We start from the raw sequence: 20,428 nt of genomic DNA on the forward strand, positions 1-20,428 counted from the left end.
ATTGGGAAATAAAAATATATTATTTTAAAGGATAACAGTCTGAATAATGCTAAATTGTATTTGTACTGTAACCTACAGATAAATATATATTTCTTTATTTTTAACTTTTAAATTTTTCGTTGTTACGTAATCTGGTCATTGAACCTTTCTATAGTCCATATTTTCATATTTTTACATGTATTATTACATTCACTGCTCTGTAGGACACTTTGCTTCTGTCCATTATGCCATAGAAGCACCATACTCACACTTAAATGCCATTTTAGATGTTTCGGCTTATTTACATGACCTGCTTCTTCATTCATTGAACTGAATATGAATGTAAATATGGAGCAATATCTAATTAGAAACAATATATTTTTGAGATTCTCACTGAATTCTCCTGTTGTGTGATTCTCCTGTAGATGTTTAACAAGCGGTTTGTTTATTCTCTTCCTCCGATATTATTGTGCCACGTCCTCTTCATTCCCCAGGCTGATATCAGCTCTTAGGCTTTAAAGCATCCTGGCTCCACGCTTTTGTTTTATCGGACTGTATATCAGTTTAGTAGTCTCCACCCCAGCTGATATGGCTGGAGGTGTTGCTGTTGTGTAACTCTGCTGATAGCAGGTAAGATCTGCCTACTGGATGGAGTTTGACATATATATTTGTTTGGATTTGCCCATCTAATGTGGGAAATGAGGCACTGTGATTCAGAGGGACTCTCTTGTCTCCATCTGATATTTATGTTAATATTCATAGAGAGGATTGAAGGAGTCTTAAGACGTGGGATGGGTCTGAAGCACGGCCCTAGTAATGAGATCCTAGGTGTGGAATGTGGTGTTTTACTAAACAGCAGCATGCCTGTTTTAGTGTGGGCTTATTTTGACTGGGTTTAGGCCTGCCTAGACCTGCAGGACGAGCAGCAGGGCTTTAAGAGGAAGCACCCACAGCAATACTAAACACATGAGTCTTTGTGCCTGGAGCAATATGCACCCTGTCTGTCTGCGACAAATGCTCACGCACTCAGACGGATCAAGTTACACCACAGAGAAATCTGCATGTCTCTCTCTCTCTTTGTCCCAGTTTTCAATCCTTATCGCCCTCTTTTACTCAGTCTATGGTGATCTGTTTTCCTCACTCCCACCTATTTATCTAAGATCCTTAGATTCCTTGCAGTAGAATTTAGCACAGAATGAAGGCAATAAGAGGGGTTTTGTTTCCAAGTGGCCGTGAATTTTATTGGTTTGATATATATTAAAATAAAAATTTCTATGGCTTATAAAGTAAAAAAAAAAAAATCTGTTTATAGATAGCCTATATAATGTGTATGTTTTTCTTTCTTTCTTTCTTTCTTTCTTTTTTCTCTTTCTCTCTCTAATGTTGTCTCAAACCTGTATGACTTTAGCTCATTTCTGTGAATCAAGACTAGAGCTTTCCAGCTTCAAAATAAAAAAGTCCGTAAGGTTCATAAGGTATATTCCAAGTACTAAGACTGTATTTTATGCATATGCATATTAATTTTTGATTTGGTTTTGATTTTCAGTTTCACTGCTTCAATAAAACGGTTGATATGACTCAATGTTTGCGCAATGATGATTCTGTCAGCAACATCTATATTTTTAGATGGTCTAAAATCTGTTTTCCCATATTTCAATTCTTCTAGGTGGGCAGAACCCAGACTACATGCTTCACGGCACTGGGGTCAAGCCTGGATCAGATCCAAAGAGACCCCAGTCAGGGGATGGGTCCACCGTGGCCCCAGAGGATGCTGCCCGCTTCCTTAGCTGCTACTGTTCAGGCCACTGCCCCGAGGATGCCACGAACAACACCTGCGAGTGAGTACACCATGTGCTTTTCCTGCTGTTCACAACAGCCACTTTACACTTTCCTCACCTAAATGCACACACTGTGATTAAATGGTCTTTTTGTGTTTATGCAGGACGAACGGCCAGTGTTTTGCTATCATAGAGGAGGATGAGCATGGCGAGGCTATCCTCACCTCCGGCTGCATGAAGTATGAGGGCTCCCACTTCCAGTGCAAGGTAATACATGGTCAGGAGAGTGAAGAATAAATGTTTTAAGTGCTGAGGCATTATCATTGACTGAATGTGGTTATTGTTGTCTAGGACTCTCCTAATGCTCAGACCAGACGGACCATTGAGTGCTGTTCCACTGATTTCTGTAATAGAGACCTTCAGCCCACACTTCCACCTGCTATTCCAGGAAGTAAGTTGCACGTCACTTAAGAACAATCTAAATATAATAAATACTGTATATGTATTTGTGTGTATATATACACTTTTGTTCAAAAGTTTGGAGTCTGTAAGATTTTTGAAAGAAGTCTATTTTGCTTAGCAATGCTGCTTTTATTTAATCAATAATACATTACACAATTTAAAATAAGTTTTTTTGTTTGTTTGTTTTTTTTTTTTTTTGTAATATTTTAAAATGTAGTTTATTCCTGTAATGGCTAAACTGAATTTTCAGCAGCCATTACTTCAGTCTTCAGTGTCTAATATGCTGATGTGGTGCTCAAGAAACATTTCTTATTATTATCAGTTTTTAAAACGCTGTGATCTCATTGTAATCCAGAGCCTCCGTTATGGAACGCCCACTTGCTGGCCTTTCTGATCTCTGTGACGGTGTGTTGTTTCACTTTGGTGGCCATAACTGTGGTGTGTTACTACAGGTGAGACTTTTATTTCATAATGACATGTTTATCCAGCAGAAATGAAAGAAAGATGCACCTCAGTCTGTTAATTATTGACCAGCACACTGATAACAGTGGCAGAGGCACACCTGTTTAAGATAGTCAAGTAAATTTAGCACCTTTTATGCTTGACCTTAATGCATGGATATATACTGTAGCTCTTAGTAATAAGTAACTGATCCCTTTGTGGAAGGCTTCTGTGATGTAACGTCATATTGAAGGTGATTATATGCTTTGTGTTGCTGTTTGATCAGGTATAAGCTGCAGACAGGACAGAGACGGTATCAGAGAGATCTGGAGCAGGACGTGGCCTTCATCCCTGCAGGAGAGTCTCTCAAAGATCTCATTAGTCAGTCCAGCACTGGCTCCGGTTCAGGGCTCCCCCTGCTGGTGAGGCACCGTTTCTGAACATGTTTTTCGTAATAAGAACATGGTTTTAAAGGTCATTGAAAACCAGTAAATATCAGAGAATTGTGGTTTCCAGTTATAAAAATAAAAAAAAACAGTCAGGCAAAGGTAATGACAATTTCTTTAGTAAGTATTAATGTTTGTAGTTGTGCACAGATCTAAAATATTTTATTGGCCAGGAGTGTTTTTTTGTTTTGTTTAGATTTTTGTGTTTTTGTTTTGTTTTGTTTTGAAAATCATTATCCAGTAATCACAAATTGCTGAAAATGTCATGAAACTGAAAACCTCATAAATTCATTGGTCAGAAGGTGTGGGAACCCTTGATAAATGGTTTTGCAACTTTTGTTGGTTCGGAACAGTGAAATATTTTGAGTTATGATACTTTATTGTCCAGTTGTCTAATTGTCCAATGTCGATTCACAGGTCCAGCGTACCATTGCTAAACAAATTCAGATGGTACGTCAAATTGGGAAGGGGCGATATGGAGAAGTGTGGCTTGGTCGCTGGAGAGGAGAAAAGGTTGCAGTGAAAGTGTTCTTTACCCGTGAAGAGGCTAGCTGGTTCAGAGAGACTGAGATTTACCAAACGGTGCTCATGAGGCACGAAAATATACTTGGTAGGTTCCATCACAAAAAAAAGGCCAAATACACTGAGTATTGTATATATGCATTTAAAATATTACATTTGAATTTTGCTCAAAATATGATCATATTAAGGGACATTTAGCTGGTTTTATATTTACAGATTTAATATTTTAATTACATTTAACACTCATTTTTCCTATCTTGCTCCAGGCTTTATAGCTGCAGATATTAAGGGCACGGGAGCGTTCACTCAGCTTTTCCTCATCACAGACTACCACGAGAATGGTTCTCTCTATGACTATCTGAAATACACCACCCTGGACACACAGGCTCTATTGAGGCTGGCCTATTCTGCAGCCTGCGGCCTGTGCCACCTCCACACAGAGATCTACGGCACGCAGGGCAAACCTGCCATCGCTCACAGAGACCTGAAGAGCAAAAACATCCTCATAAAGAAGAATGGCACCTGTTGCATCGCTGATCTGGGCCTGGCTGTGAAATACAACAGGTGAAGACACTCTTGCAACACACACTCAGACATGCATGCAAATACACCGGCAATATAAAAAAACATTGAAGCATACTTTATTTACAGCTAGTATGCAATCATTTGCATTTGCTTTTATTGTAGTGATACCAATGAGGTGGACGTTCCTCTGAGTACAAGGATGGGCACACGGCGGTACATGGCACCAGAGGTCCTGGATGAGACCCTAAATAAGAACCAATTCCAAGCGTACATAATGGCTGATATTTACAGCTATGGGCTCGTTGTTTGGGAGATGGCCCGCCGATGCGTGACAGGAGGTTAGTTTATGTGTTATGTCAGTGTTTGTGAGGTTAAAATGTGTACACATTTTAAAGCATGTTTATGTCTCTCCTTTCTAAATATGTGATGGGTTTGTTTTTAATAATGGCATTTTCTTTTATGTGCAGGTATTGTTGAGGAGTATCAGTTGCCATACTGGGATATGGTACCTTCAGAACCGTCCTACGAGGACATGAAGGAAGTGGTGTGTGTTAAAGGCATGCGACCAGTGGTGTCTAATCGCTGGAACAGCGACGAGGTAAGATCTAGCATTGCAGTTTAGTTCAACAGCGCTCAGTTAAATTTTTTTTTAAAAACTCAAAAGACAGAAACACAGTGTTGCATGATCCTTCAGAAATCATTCAAATATGCAAATTTTGGTGCTCATGAAACATTTCTTAATTCAGGATTCTTTGAATAGTAAGTAATCTACAATGTTCAAGTTAAAAGTCAATCTTCTATGCTTATAAAAACAGTTTTGTCAACATGTATGAATACATTTGCCGTGAAGTTGATCTAATTTCTAACAGATATGTACTAAAAGCCACAAAACACTTGATTTCGTGGTTTTTTTTAAACATCACTGCTTTGTAACTGACTGTTTTATAGTTGTGTAAAATACAACCCTAAAACAATTGTTTTTTGTCTCCACACAGTGCTTACGGGCCATGCTAAAGCTCATGTCTGAGTGCTGGGCACACAACCCAGCCTCTCGCCTCACAGCTCTTCGAGTCAAGAAAACACTCGCCAAAATGGTTGAATCACAGGATATCAAAATATGATCAGTTTTCCCTCCAATGCCAGTCTGAGAGAAATCATGGAGATATTTATGCTCACTTTTATGAATTATTGCCTCAGTTCCTAAACAGACCTGTGGGAGTGCTGCTGAGCAGAACATTTGCCGCCTTGTCTGGCTGTGTTTCCTCGCCCTGTTGCAGTAATGCTCTTAGTGTCATGTAGCACCCTCTGCTGGACAGTATGTGCCATAATACATCCACGAGGAACTAAGGACAACTGTTCATCATCCCCATCGCCACCGTTTTTCCTTCTTCAGGCGCTCTTTTATATATTGGGAGAGATTCGAAGAGCATATGGTGCTTTCTGTGAAAGCTGTGTAATACGATACGTCTGTATGGAGGAGTGGCATGGTGCCAGCAGTGATGGAGCCGTTTGGGAGAAGGCTTGACGACTGACCCCTCTGTTATTGACTGAATGGAGAGGTGGACATATTTGGCATGATATTCGAACTAAACGCCCATCAATATGCTTGGGATATGCTCCAGTGTGGCTAGCGTTACAAAATGGCAACTTTGCATTTGGATCATGTGCAGCTGTGGCCACTGAAACATCAAAAGTGAACACCCTATTTAATTCAGATGACCCATATTATGATATATATGTATAAAAAAAAAAGTCCCGTTATTACATATTGATATTTTAATCGATAACCTTTTTGAAAAATTATGCCTTCAACTGCTTTCTTTTCTGAGAATCTGTTCAAAAAAGAGTGTTAGCAATAAGGTTTTCTAGTTGAAACCTTCCCATTTTCTGAAGACTGGGAATGTATTCACTGTTAGGAATAGAAAGTTCAGGTGTAATGACAGGAGTAATGTGATCATTACTCCAGCTCTGGCCTGAAGAATTGAAGTACCGCTGGTCAAATATTGCCAACACCGCCGCCATATAAGATCTATCCATCTAGAAGATATGGTGACTGATCTCTCAGAATGGCAGATCTGATCTGACTTATTGGAGGTGTGTCGGAGCAGATGTATGCCCACTGCTCCCAAATGCCTCATAAACATTGTTGTATTTTAACCAATAGCCTTCGAGTCAACCTCACTATATCACATCTGATTCATCAGTGTCAGGTTGGATTGCTGTTTTCAATGCCTCATTTAAACAGTTTTGCCTTGAATCTAATGTTGTGACGCTTGGAAATCATATGACTCATAAATGTCTAATGTGATTAGAATAATGCAAATGCATGTGCTATTTATTCATGTCATGTCATATAGTATAAATTACTGTGGTAAGATATTTTTACTTGCAGGACTATTAACACTGTTCTTGCAACTGACATTCTCAATGTTTTTACAGTGCAGCTCAACCTTTCAAATACTAAATTTATGACTTTAAGATGAAATTCTACATTTAATGACTTCCTATGAAAGTGTGGGTGTGAATTATCATTATTTGTCATTTCTATAATGTGTATGTACACAGACCCTTTGTATGTAATTTACTGAAAAGTCAGGACAGGCAACTTTAGTTCAACTTTCATATACATGAAAAGAGTTTCATAACTTTTTTTTTTTTAGAAATAAGATTGTGAATGCATTTTTTATTTTTTTTTGCAAGAGCGTAATCTCAAACTTAAATCACACAACAATGCATTATTAGCACTTGTGAAAAATACAGGTTTAATTTCAAAACTGTAAAATATTGGTCATTCCTGCCTTAAAGATCAGGTTATATTATCAGCGTGCATTTAATAAGATATTATAGCAGTCTGAGAAATATAAATCATACAGGTACAAAACCCTTTGCTTTGCATTGAAGATTCAGATCTCCGATTGCTTGTGTGTCTTTTCTAAATGTTTGGGCTGCAGTTGTCCTCAAGCCTATTCTGTCCATTGCAACCATGCCAGTTACCTTGTAAAATCATATTTGAACTAATTTAAGCTCATATGTCTAGAGAAATGACTACACAATGTTTTTGTCTTAATTGTTTAATATGTAAGGAAACATAAAATGGCCTGGATAATATGAACTTTGGTTTAATTGTGCACAACATCTGGTTTTAAGAGAGGTGCCTTATGTTTACCAAGAAAAGCTGTTCTGTACACAGAATTAGTCCAATGTATCAATTTTTAAGTAAATTACCTTATTTTAGTAAACAATCATTGTTTTTTTTTCTTCTTGATTGGCATTTGCGTTTAATGTGATCAAACTGAATGCATGAATTGCTGGATGTCCATTTTTCTCTATTGGTACCTTTTGTTTTTTCATATTGCTTTATTATTAGATCCTCCACATTTTAAAGATCGACAGAAGGGCTGGTGGTATCTAAATAATTCTGTTAAATAACTGGCTCCCCCTTATTTCTTTAACTTACCATGTTTCTCAGTATTATTCCAGAATCTGTTACAAAACATAATATTTCAACAAGTATTTTTTGCACCTTCAAGAAGAGGCTGCATGCATACAAAATACAGCATGTCTGGCAGTGACGCACAGTGCGTCAGACTCGGACGTATTCTCCCATGCCTTTGTCACTCACCCAGTTCTCTTCACAGCATGTCCTTGTGCTCTGTAATGAAGAGCAATAGTCCAGACAGTGTGTTGTCCCCAAGCTGCGATTTTCGTAATGATCCATGCATCAATTCTAATGTAACTGTCTCCCCTTGCCGAAGCTCCAGCAGGGAGGCTCGGCTCACTGGTCCCCTTTTCTCCCCTTGTTCCTGTCTGAGGGAGGCCACTGGAACTCCACTGTGCTTTAATACAGCCAATGAAAGGCCTCTCTCAAAGTCTAAGGTCACTAAAAAGAGATAGAATCCAGTCTCAGGGGCCTTGAACACCCCTGATGTAGGATTAAAAGTACCACCATAGTTCACAGCCACGTTTTTCGATGTGAGCTCCCCATTTGATCTTCTTCTGTAGTCCAGGGTTGTGATGAACACCACGGGGGAATGTGGTAACCAAGCATGTTCTGAAAAGAGAAAATTATTTTGATGATTTTTAGGTAAAAAGTGTAATTTTCAGTTAGACAAAAAAAAAATGCTTTGTCATGATGTAGTTTTAGTGTTGTCCACTGAAAGGCAGTGTTGTTGTATGTACACTATGCAGGTCACTCAGTATCAAATAACTTCATTCATGTTTAAAAATTAATGGCAAATGAAATGACTGTAGTAAGATCTCTTACCTCTCTCACTGTATCTTTTGCTTCGCCCACTGGAAGACTTTTCTTCTTTTTTGATCTGGTCTTCTTGCTTTAGACTCCCCCTTCTTCTCTTTCCTTCTTTTTTTCTCACCAGTCTCCAAACTTCATCCAGATTCAGGCTTCTAGTCGAGCTGATCAGTTCTTCTGTATTACTGAACAGTTTTTGAAACATTCCCAAATGACCCTCCAGGTTCTGACGTAAGGATGCTATGTCTGCCTGCAGTTCTACTACAGAACCACTAGGGGGCGTAGTGCAGTTTCCACAGCGTTCTTCCAGCATGGTTATTCTACCTGCTAATTGCTCCACCTCTTTTCCCAGACTCCAGAAGTCACTGACTGAATAATCCACGTCCTCTTCTCCAGGCAAAGGGTCTGGTAAAGGGGACTGGTAACTTTCAGGGTCCCTCACCTGGCTATTTGTACCGGTCCCCTCTAAGTATGCCACTGGGTCATCGCTATTCATCTCATCTCCGTCAGGATGCGTTCTCCGAACGGAGGCCAGAATCCTATCATGTGTCTCAATCTTTTGCTGCATCACATCCATTCTCTGTAAAAGATCTGGGATACTGAGCTCTTTCTTTTGGTTATGTGACCAATGTGTGAATTCCAGGACCTCCTCTCCGAGTAGCACTTCCAGGACTTCAGAGTGGCGTATGGCATCGTTCAGGAGAGATGAGAAGGTGGCTGATAGGCCTTGAATTTCATTCGACTTGTCCTTGTCCTGCTGTCTCAGGCCTCGAATCTCCTGCTGGCTGTCCAGTAGTGAAGCCTGTAGCTGGGACATGCTGTCTTGAAGACTCCTGCTTCTGCCCTGCTCAAAGGCCAATGATTCCTTTATGTCCAGCAGGCCCTGATGAAGATCCTCCATTTCGGTGAAATGATTCCTTTCTAGATGTGTCTCCTCAAGTGCAATTTGGTTTTGTTTGGCTAACTTTGTCACATTAGCCATCTCCAGCTCCAACCTAGCTAGTGAACTTCCAATCAACTTACAGCTACAGGCCTGCTCTGCAACTACTGAATCATTTTTTTGTAGTTGTTGATAGATGTTGACCAGGTCAAACTCAATTTCTCTCAACTGACCCTCGTGTGCACTTAGGTTAGCTGTAAGCTCGCCAATGCTGTTGAGCACCCTGACACGAGTAGCCTCCACCTCCAGACCAGTCTCTGCAAAGTGGACCTCAGTTCGTTGTTTGACCTCCTCTAGGCTCTGTTCCAGGTGTAGTAGGTCTCTGTGCAGAGCCCGGACTGCTCCATCAGAGTCATTCGAAGTCTCAGACAAGCTGCTGAGCTTTGCAGAGTTACTTTGTGCCTTCTCGTCTAGTCGAGTGATGGCCTCCCACACTCCTGACTCCTGTGTTGGCTGGCTTCCACTCGGATTGACAAACTCAGCACGTTCTCTCTGCAGTGCCCCTTCCAGCTTCTTCTGGCCAAGTCTCACCTCCTCAACCAATCCAGTTAGAGACTGGAGATTCACCTGTTGGTATAACACAACATATATATTAATTTATGCCCTTTTTGTATGTGTTCGTTTTTTGAGTAATCATTTCAAGTAGTCCTAGTGAATGAATGACCTGCGTATCCTGACTTTGACTGATCTGATCATCCATTTCTTCCTTCAGTTTTGTTAGGTTGTGTTTCAGCAGTTCTTGCTGGACCTGAAAGGCCCTCTCAAACTGGTCTTTCTGTGCATCCAATTGAGTTTTCATTTGACTGATCTGGAGATGGCTGTACTCTAGTCTTTTCTCGATAGGTCCGCTATGATCTTTGCCTCTGGTCATGGGCTTGTGTTCTTCCTGTTCCATCCGCAACTGCTGCATGTCCTGAGACAATGCGTCCACCTCACTGGACAGATGCTTCAGTGTTTGATTGAAGCTTTCCAGCACTGGTTGAAGCTGACTCATCATAGTTGACATTATCTGATGCATCGACAGCAGAATTGATGAATCAAGCAATGGCAAAGGCTGAGAGGTAGGGATCCCTTCTCTGGCACCTGGAATATTGATAACAAGCCACTTTAATGTAAAGACTTACCATTTTTATACTTTTCAGATGTTAATAAGTAAAAACTACGGTGGCCCAGTAGTGCACAACACAACAAAATCTCTACAACACAATGGAAACAAGCCACAACACATTGAAATTAGCACAACACAATGGAAACAAGTCGCAACACAACAGAAATAAGCCACAACACAGCGAAATTAGCACAACACAGTGGAAACAATTCGCAACAGAAATAAGCGCAACACTATGAAAACAAGTCGCAACACAATGGAAACAAGCCACAACACAGCGAAATTAGCACAACACAATGGAAACAAGCTGTGTTGTGGCGATTTCGTTGTGTTGTGGAGATTTCGTTTTGTTACAAACTACTGGGCCACCGTAGAAAATAGTGGATATATCAGCATATTGGTTCCTCACTCAGCTACAGAAATAGCTTTAAATCACTGAGCTCATGCAGACAATCTCCCTGCCAGAACCCTAGTCCCAGAGGATATCACTGTGCCTGACTGGCCTTGCATGAGCTTTTATGGTGTTTTCATCAGGAATTACCCTTTCCTTTCAGGCCTCCTAAACAAACATATCTCACTGTGTCACTGATATGACTTACTACAGCTAATGCATTTTTTATGGATGTTCCTTAATAAGCTGTATTTGCATTTAAATGCAATGAGCTCAGTGGTTATAGATAATATTTTCTTTGAATGAGGCTAGACTTCAGGAGAAGCTATAAACCTCTTTCCAATCATCTATTCTATGACTCATCTTGCGCATGTGGTTCACTGATGACGTTTTGCCCTGTCTCCTTCCGTCTGTGGGTGATTACATCATGTTGGAGTTTGTTTATAAGAAAGAGAGGATATCCTCCAGAAGACATTGTTTAAGTAGTCAAGCCGTTCACTTTTGAATGGTGAAATCTCACATGCCTACTGTAATGTGTCAGTCTAAATGTTCTTCCCACATGCTGATTTTGCAGCTTACCAACAGTACTCTGGTTTGGTGAATAACCATGAATAGGAGCTTCCTGTATGGGTTTGTCAGCCCATTTTGCCTCTTCAGATTGGTCAGTCCCCATTTTACCTCCTAAAGAAGAACAAACACATTTTGTTTGGAGGGAGAATGTGGGAAGGAAGTTAACCAGAACATTTTGAGTTTGAGGGTAAATATTGGGCCCACGCATATGCCCATTTGAGAGGGGTTATTTTAGACCTTAAAGATTTTCCAGCATCTAATCTAGAATATTACAGTGCTTAAAATACTTCACGAACGTTATATTTAATGACCCAATATATTATGAAACCAGATATTATTTTTACTAAGAATGCTTTTTTTTTATGATATGAGGCTTAAAATGTTTGGCACACATGAGACTCTTGTAAACAAACACATCAATTTCAAAGTTTAAGTAAAATATTACATTGATTACATTGAACTGCAAGAGTGATGAGTGGATTATAGGATGCCATTTAAAGAGACACACAGACCTATTTTATGACTTCTACACAGGAAACAAAGACATGAGGGCACAAAGGATGGCTTCTGGGAAAATGCTCTGCCTTCGAAATATTCACCTGCCAGATATTTTGAATATGTGGAAAACATGACTTTAAGTTGTTGTTATTCTTATACATGATTGTTGCTTTTGCGTGCTGGCATAGGGCACTGTTTCTCCAGCTATCCAGTGCCAGCTGACTCTCCCTTTCCTGTTGAAGGACACTCACTGAGCCAAAGGCCTGCTGGATATTTCCTCTGTTTGTCAGAAAGGTTGTTTTAAAAAAGCAACCTTGCAGAAAAAGGAAAGGTATGAAAGGTTAAAGGTAAAGCCAGCCTTGCCCAAAACAACAGACTTGCCTGAGCTGCCATTGTCATTAATCTCAGACTTTAAAGCATGCGTCTCATCCTCTGGAGGTTTGTCTGAAAAAAAAAAAAAAGATAGAGGAAGCAACAGATGAGTAACCAAAACTGAATGGGCTACTCAACTGATGTTTTCCTTTGAAAGGGGCCAAAGAGCAACATGTATACTCCCAACATGTTGTATTTATACATTCATGTAAACATGACATTGAAATTGATCGTATTTGCATGCAATGTTACCTTTTTCCAAGCAGTTGTGTCCTCCATATCCTGGGCAACACATCCAGTGCGTAGAAGAGAGTGCTATTTGCTTCTGCTTGTATACAGGTCGTGAGGACTGCCTATACCTAATGATCACCATCATCAACATCCAGAAAGCAAATCATAGTAGAAACTTATGATCTGAGGTTTATGTGACTCACATGATGATTTGACAGTCAGGAGCTCCATCAGAACAGGGGTTCACAGATTTCACAGTTTGAGTCTCTGTAGCGCAGAGTTCGGCTGTGGTGACCATACGGCGATTTACATATGCACACCAGTTTCTGGCAGGAGACAGAAGGTTTGGGAAGATAAAACATAGAATAAAAAAGAACGACAAGGGAAAAGTGAAAGTTGAGAGCAGAGATTACAAGATATCACAGTCTGATGAAGATATATGCTCTCGAGCCCCTGTTTCTTCCTGTTGTACCCTGGCAACTTCATTATGTTTGTTTTTAGCTTTCTGTTTTATCAGCGAGAATCTGATGAGCCCACATTGATTACGATGTCTACACATCCTCAGTCTTATTTTGGCAAGTCTGTGCTTTTCTGTGGTGTAGTATTTCGTAAACATACAGTAAAGTACACAAAGTATATTTTGTGAAAAACGACCCAGTTAGAGAAGTTGTCAAACACTAAATGTTTGGTGGCATGTTTGGTGGCAGCTCTTCTCAATTGCTCAAAAGTTGTGTAATAGCATTGTAGTGGCCTCATTTCCCAACAGTGATGAACGCTATAATTGCCGATTATGTATAAACCGTGTGCTGTTCTCATTTTGAACATTATATAAGAGCTAAAATACATAAACAGGATTTTCCATGTCAGTTCTCTTTCTTTCTGTCTTTGTTTTCGTGCAAACACATGTCTTGGATGCTTTTCTTAGAGACTTCTCATGGCATGGGTTTCTGCATATGCATCACATTCCAAGTTTTTATTGTGTTTCTGTGGGACATATGATGCATTTTTAAACTCTGTGACGTTTCTGTATTTTTCAGCATACCGAGTCAAAGGATCAGCGTTTTAAGATGGCTCGTCAAGGTAAAAACATGTTTCTGTTCTTTTCTGTTTTCAAATACAAGAACATGTCCTGTATGAACGACCCCTTACTCATGCTTTTTCTACTGACCTTCCTTTGTGCATCCGCTGCAGAAACAAAGAGATTAGATAGCGGTGGGCTGTCCTGCTTCCTCTTGTTGCCACCTTGAACCATATAGTCCCTTTGTCCAGTAAAACATCAGCCCCTATTCAGACACTGATTCGGTCATTGTTTTGCTGAATGCTAGTCCTGTCTGCCGCTTTATGGCTTTATCATTAATCTGTCTCCATGTACCCACATCTGAACATCCTTCATCAGTCTACCTTCTTTCATCTTTACCCCTCTTTTTATCTCTCTTTTATTTTCCTTTAAGCACCTAAACACTTTTGATTAGCACTCCTCCTGTGTCTTTTCTGGACACAGCTGTTGCTCATATTCTTTTCTTCTGGTCCAGACTAAAAGGTAAATGCCCTTGAAAACTGCTGTAGGGGTACCTGTCCTCTGCCTCACTGTTATGCTGTACTGAGCATGCTCAGTCCGCTCTAATTCCTCTCTCATTGAATTGCATCCTCAAGAAATCAGCATAGAGCTCCCAAAGAGAGGTGTTACCAAGACTCAAATATCAGCTAACACTTTTGAGAGAGTTGAATAGAAGTGGACAGCTACACATTTGCATGTATATATTGGATTTCACACTGAGTTGGAACTCAGTAACTCAGTCACTATATAATACTTTCCCACCAATTGTTTCAGATTAGATCACTGAAGCTCTAACTTGTATTTTCATTGTAAGATTACTGTAATCAAGCCTCCCAGGCAAATTCATTTCAGAACAAAAGGAGAAAACAATGGACTTTAGCCAGGGTTAACGGCATATTTAATATAGAAACTAATCAAAACAAGACTGTGTGTGATACATGTACAGTCTGTTCAATGGGTTGTACTGTTGTATCTAATGGTGTGATCTAGTGTTGATTTGTTTAGCCAAATAAATAAATAAATAAAAACATTTGAAAAGTTTAACCTTGCTTAAAATTAATTTTGTAGACAAAAAAACCCCCATCTATATATGAATTACAAAAAGATTTTGAATTAGCTTAATTAAAAATACATTTGATAATTCAGAATTTATTTTTAAAAATTACTATTATTTTTATACTATATGCTTTTAATAACATGTTTTAAATTTATTTAGTTAGTTAGGTTTTATTTTTTTCATGAATAGGTTGGGACAAAAAATGATCATTTGTGATCTCAAGTAGACGCTTGGCTACTTTGATTTGGAAAAAAAAATCAAAATATTAAATTGTGATTTATTACATTTTGATTTATAACCGCTTTTGTTCACTATCATTTCTATTTTAATTTGAGTTCAAGATTGTTTCATAGTTTTGACTTTAGTATTATTCTACAATGTAATAGTAATAATAATAAAAGTAGTGTAAAAGAAGAAAACAAGGGTTATGAAAATTAGAGGTGACCTAAGTCAAACAAGACAACTATATTAACAAATTTACAAATACAACAAATATATTCTTCACACCTTTTTTATCACTCATGTCAAATTAAATATTCTCACCTGAGTCACACAAAATTGTATATATAGTTATAAATACATGTGGTTTGAAATAATATGTCAGCTTGACTCACCCTCTCTGTGCAGAGGGATGTACAGTCTCTCTTGAGGTTGACGCTGAGTTTTGAGGTTTTCCCTCTGAAGGCTTCGGGATGCCGTGATGTTCATGTGGCAAGGGTAGGTGAGCGGTCCCAAAGGTGCCAGAAATATGCTGTGTTCTTCCTCCATTCCCAACAGCCTCCTCTTCCTCCACGTCAGGGTCCCTGGCCCTCACATCACTGTGGCAGCTCAGAGAGTTCAGCATGGCCAACAGCAGCAGAGGCAGAGTTTGGGCCATCTTGCTTTCCAGAGGTACTGAAAGTTTTCCTCCGGATGGCAGTTTTTAAAACTAGCCTTAAACAATCCTGGAAACTCCCCACCCCTCTCTCTCTCTCTCTCTCTCTCTCTGTCCAAGCCAACCGGTATCCTCACCAGCATGCCTCTCTCCCCACCCTCTCAGTTCCCACTCCCCCTCACTCTCCCTGGACAGTATCAACACCCTCCAACAATAGGAGGAAATCTGCTGCTAGTTAACAACCTTAAATCCATGTATTGCGCTACTTCCAATGTTACAGCTTCCTTCCACACTCAAACTCACACATTGCAGTTTCATGCGTGATGCTTGTTTGCAAGAAAATGGGTTTTTAATTTTATACTCAGTTTAGAATTTCATGTTTATACTTTTATGTATTCGAATCCTTGAACTTGTCATTGCTAGCACCATGCTCTACCAGTCAATGTTAATTCCTTTTATTTATTTAGTCTTTAGTTTATATACTAAACAATAAGGTACACTGTACAATAAGGTTCAATTCATTAAAATCAGTTACTGCTTCAGGTGTAATGAACTAACAGTGAACAAAAGCATTTGTTTATCTACATTAATGCTCAATTCTAAATAAACCAATACATTTTAACATCTCATAATGTATTAGTATTACGAACAAACATGAATTAACAATAGCATGTTTATAAATTACTATGAATCTAGATTGTTTTTGTTAGTTCACAATATTAAAATTAACTAATAATCAACTAAAATGTTCACGCATTGAACTTCACTGTAAAGCACTACTTAAGGCATGTTAGAACAAAGAATAATAATTATAAAGGTAATAGTAGTGTTCATGTCAATGCACAATAGCGTTCTGTTTATCGACTGCAATTATGTCATCCGGCACTTTAAATACACCAGCTCTTTAAAGCAGGATGGATTCTGATTGCTGTCAATGTTTTTATCGTTCATCAGCTGGAAAAAAAAAATCACTGCAATTCCAACAAGGTTGTGTTCCTCTGTGCCGTTATTGTTATAGTGATGTGGACTCCATGCCATTTTTTTAATTTATAACAATTTAAAAAAATTATATTATTGTTATAGTTATCATGGCGTAAACAGGCCTTTGTGTTCTTCAAAATCAAGGTTTTTGCAGCGATGCCATGAAAGAATCATTTGGGTTTGTGAACAGTTCTTAAAAGAAACATTATTTTTATTATTTAATAATCTAAGAAATTTTTCCAATGTAATAAACCTTTTGTGCAATGGAAAGATTCCAGGGATATTATATATATTTGCATGGATCCACAGATGGCAATAAAGAACCTTTATTTTTAAGAGTGTACATTTCATATTCTCTGGCTCAAAAATTGTGTTTGCAGAAGAAAGGGGGAAAAAAATGAAATGGATGTCAGTGCAGCTATATATATGCTATGGTTCCAGTCCAGAGATTGTCTGCAGTGATAAATGACTAGAGTTTTTATAACACACAAGAGCCCTTGTTCTTAGCGCTGACCCCGTTCCGTAAACCATGCCTCCCAAACTCAGACATCAGCTGCTCTTTCTCAGCCTGGAGTGAAAACATCCCACCTACCAAGAGGTCGCACTAGAATTAGACTGCTTGAGGTGGGGGTTTACACAGAGAGAATGAGTTACTGTCAAACTAAGAAGGCATTTTCTCTGTGGTGTGGTGGTCCTCAGGGTCTCTGGCTTCATGTCTGCGCTTGACTGCCTCAACAGTGCGCAGCTCAGCTGTGACAACAAACATGGGGTCTCCTGGGCTGGCCACTCCAAGCCCAGCAACCAGCACTCGGCCTGTGCTTCACAAATTGGCTTCCTGCACTCTGACCACAAACTTCCTATCTGGTAAAATCTGACTCAACCTTGACCAGAAAAGAGGCTATATGCTTACTTAAGAGTAGGGGGATGATATTATCTACTCTTATTATCTAATAATGATTTTTGGATGTTGAAATAAGAAGGGTTTTTAGAGCAGGACGTTTAAGTTTCTAAAATAAGTGTAAAACTAACCTTAAAAGACTTTGAAGCCTTTGACATATGACACATTTAGCTGGAAGCTAATTGTCTTCAACAATTTACTGTCATTTGTCATAGTGTTTTTGGGGTTTTTGTACTGAATTTTACTAATGAGTAGATTCACATGGAATCTACAAAGGCAGAACTCTGTTAAAAAGATTTGGAGATTTCAAGAATTAAAGGGGTAGTTCACCCAAAAATTAATAATTACTCGCCCTCGTGTCGTTCCAAACCTGTAAGACTTTCATTCATCTTCAGAACACAAATGAAGATATTTTTTGATGAAATCCTAGAGATTTCTGACCCTGCATAGATAGCAACACAACTACCACATTCAAGGCCCAAAAACGTAGTAAGGATATCATTAAAATAGTCCATGTGACATCAGTGGTTCAACCTTAATTTTTACGAAGCTGTGAGAATACTTTTTGTGAGCAAAGAAAACAAAAATAATGACTTTATTCAACAATTTCTTCTCTTCCGTCTCGGTCTTAGACGTGCGTACCACAACGCATTATGCACGTTATTTTTTTAGCGGAAGTTGTATCTTATCTGATGAATTAATTTCTAAGACCTCTAAATTATTAACAAGATCAAAATTTTGCTGTAAATTTAGACAGTCTTCTATACATGCCTTCTGTCGTCTTATTGATTTATGCTTTTTTTTTGCAAGTAAAGGGCCTTTGATTATAATTCTGAAAAATGTCCACCTTTTGCTTGTGGTACTCATCTTTTTCTGTAAAATCTTTAATGATTTTGTGAGAATAATTTTATATTGTTAGTAACATTTCAATGAACACTTACTAGACTGAAGCGACTTAAGTTTACTTGATTATCCATACATAATGGTTTGAAAAATCATGTTAAATTGCAGAATCAGGCTTTCGAGGAAATCCTGCAAAGAATTTTTTAATTTTGTCTAAATGTTCAATAAACTGTTCCACAACAACAAAAAACATTATTTTTTCTGATGAATGTTTTATATGTAAAACTTTACAGGGTTAGGATTCAATAACTTAGTATTTCATGCCCATATATGTTTTAGTCAGATAGTTAACCACAAATTAAGCACAATATCAACCTATATTTTTCAAACTCTGTCCTTTCATTTGCTTTAGTTGTAAGTGTGATCAGTGCCTGATGTCAGATCAATCCCAATGGGAAATCCCAGCATGAAGAAAAACACAGTGTATGTTTACCATAAAAACATGTTCTGACTGGCATGTGTTTGTTTGCAGTAGAGGAACAGAGAACATCTGGAGTATTCACCTGCAAAGCATTGGCAGGGAGGTGAGATGCATTCGGATGTATTTCTGAGTGATATTTTTGCACCGTGTTTCTCTGTTGAATCTCTGATCCTTTGAGCTCTTCTGACAGCGCAATATCAGCTTATTCTCAGCTCTCTGTTACAAGTATGTCATGCTGGCAGAAGAACTGTTTAGATATAGACTACACAGCAGTCTACGGCCTGATGTATGCTTCAGTTCTCTGCACGTTTATGTTAAGTACTGAGGATCATTTCCCAGTTGGTGAGATAGCAGCACCACTTGTAATCTGAATCCTTGCTTACCTCCTTCTTTACTATGTGCTTTTCCGATCAGTCATAGTCTTGTATTGGGATGCATTTTTGAGTGAATTAATATTTTATTAATGATGACATATTTATATTCATGAATTCATGTGTGTTGCATGCCATTCCACATCAGTCTGGTAACTGCTGTATAATGCCATGCATGGGCCAGAGTATGTCATTCATTCATAGCCTGTAAACTCTTTAATCCCGCATGGAAACAGCTGACCATGTGACATACAGTGGAGTGGGAGAGCGGCCCTGTCTGATCCCATCAGAGATTACTGCTCTCAGGCCTCAGCGGTCCTTCACAGCTTCTATTTCCTGTGTCAATCATCATCCTGTGATCCTTAACCAATCCACAGCCACCAGGTGGGTTGGTACTTGTTATCCTCTCCCAATCAGATTGTATCACACCACATAATTTTTGCTGAGTTGTGACTTTCAGCTGACAATTCAAAATATTTTTAGCATGGAAAGTAAGGAATGATTCAGCTGTTTTTGTTTGTTTTTGGTTTTTAATTCTGATTTGCAGTTCTGCAGCAAATACAACACAATACACCCCAAAACCTTGATATTAACTCTATATATAGTCAACAGGAACATCCTCATAATAAAGCTAAATATAGGTCTATTATATTCAGTTAACATGCTATATATCTATATAATTTAATAAATCCTCTTAATTAAAAAAATATAAAAAATTAATGTGTATGTACATATAATAAAATATTAAAATACAAACATATATCACCTTGTATTAACACTTTATATTAAAATATTATGTTTAAATAAAAATGTTTTAATAAAAAAGTGTGTATACAATGTATTTATGTATGTATATTATATAAGATATTAAAATGCAAATATATATCACATTGTATTAACATACAGTATACTTAAATACATATTATATTAATGTTTTACTATTATATATATATATATATATATATATATATATATATATATATATATATATATATATATATATATATTAATACATTATATGAATTTATGCAATAAAATGTAAAATGCAAATTATATTAATTTACAATTTATATTATTAATATTATGGCCTCATAATAAAGGTAAATGTATGCTGTATTGTATTAACATGCTATACCTTTAATGTACATAATATATTTAATAGTGTGTGTGTGTGTGTATGTGTATGTATGTATGTATGTGTGTGTGTGTGTGTGTGTGTGTATAAAATTAATACAAATACAAATATATTTTATTAGATGCAAATTAAATACACACACACATATTAAATTTGTATTATACATTTACATTTACATTTAGTCATTTAGCAGACGCTTTTATCCAAAGCGACTTACAA

The 20,428-nt window shown here is 38.1% G+C and overlaps 2 protein-coding genes across 2 annotated transcripts in view; one reads left to right on the forward strand and one right to left on the reverse strand.

Annotated features, from left to right (window-relative positions):
- The window catches only part of bmpr1ab (bone morphogenetic protein receptor, type IAb), a 44,554-nt gene extending 37,159 nt beyond the window's left edge, over positions 1–7,395 (forward strand). The window contains exons 4-13 of the mRNA XM_058792963.1: positions 1,646–1,817; positions 1,922–2,024; positions 2,109–2,208; positions 2,575–2,671; positions 2,947–3,082; positions 3,524–3,716; positions 3,895–4,192; positions 4,316–4,491; positions 4,621–4,751; positions 5,149–7,395. Coding sequence (XP_058648946.1) covers positions 1,646–1,817; positions 1,922–2,024; positions 2,109–2,208; positions 2,575–2,671; positions 2,947–3,082; positions 3,524–3,716; positions 3,895–4,192; positions 4,316–4,491; positions 4,621–4,751; positions 5,149–5,274 — 1,532 coding nt within the window. The 3' untranslated portion in view covers positions 5,275–7,395. The remainder of the gene's footprint in view (positions 1–1,645; positions 1,818–1,921; positions 2,025–2,108; positions 2,209–2,574; positions 2,672–2,946; positions 3,083–3,523; positions 3,717–3,894; positions 4,193–4,315; positions 4,492–4,620; positions 4,752–5,148) is intronic.
- A 154-nt stretch (positions 7,396–7,549) lies between these two features.
- mmrn2b (multimerin 2b) lies at positions 7,550–15,572 on the reverse strand. Its single transcript, XM_058792962.1, has 8 exons — positions 15,241–15,572; positions 12,716–12,838; positions 12,534–12,640; positions 12,291–12,353; positions 11,421–11,522; positions 10,007–10,425; positions 8,418–9,909; positions 7,550–8,204 (listed from the first exon to the last, which is right to left on the reverse strand). The coding sequence occupies exons 1-8, from the start codon at positions 15,501–15,503 to the stop codon at positions 7,786–7,788; spliced, it is 2,988 nt and encodes a 995-aa protein (XP_058648945.1). The 5' UTR covers positions 15,504–15,572; the 3' UTR covers positions 7,550–7,785.
- Positions 15,573–20,428: the final 4,856 nt, after the last annotated feature.

The sequence above is a fragment of the Onychostoma macrolepis genome, chromosome 12 (genome assembly GCF_012432095.1).
Source record: "Onychostoma macrolepis isolate SWU-2019 chromosome 12, ASM1243209v1, whole genome shotgun sequence".
NCBI classification, from domain to species: Eukaryota; Metazoa; Chordata; class Actinopteri; order Cypriniformes; family Cyprinidae; genus Onychostoma; species Onychostoma macrolepis.

Coding starts and splice junctions, on each gene's coding strand:
- mmrn2b (XM_058792962.1), bottom strand. CDS start 15,503: ATGGCCCAAACTCTGCCTCTGCTGCTGTTGGCCATGCTGAACTCTCTG. Junction 9,910..10,006: donor GTCAAAGTCAGGATACGCAG/GTCATTCATTCA, acceptor TTATACCAACAG/GTGAATCTCCAGTCTCTAAC. Junction 8,205..8,417: donor CAAAAGATACAGTGAGAGAG/GTAAGAGATCTT, acceptor TTCTCTTTTCAG/AACATGCTTGGTTACCACAT.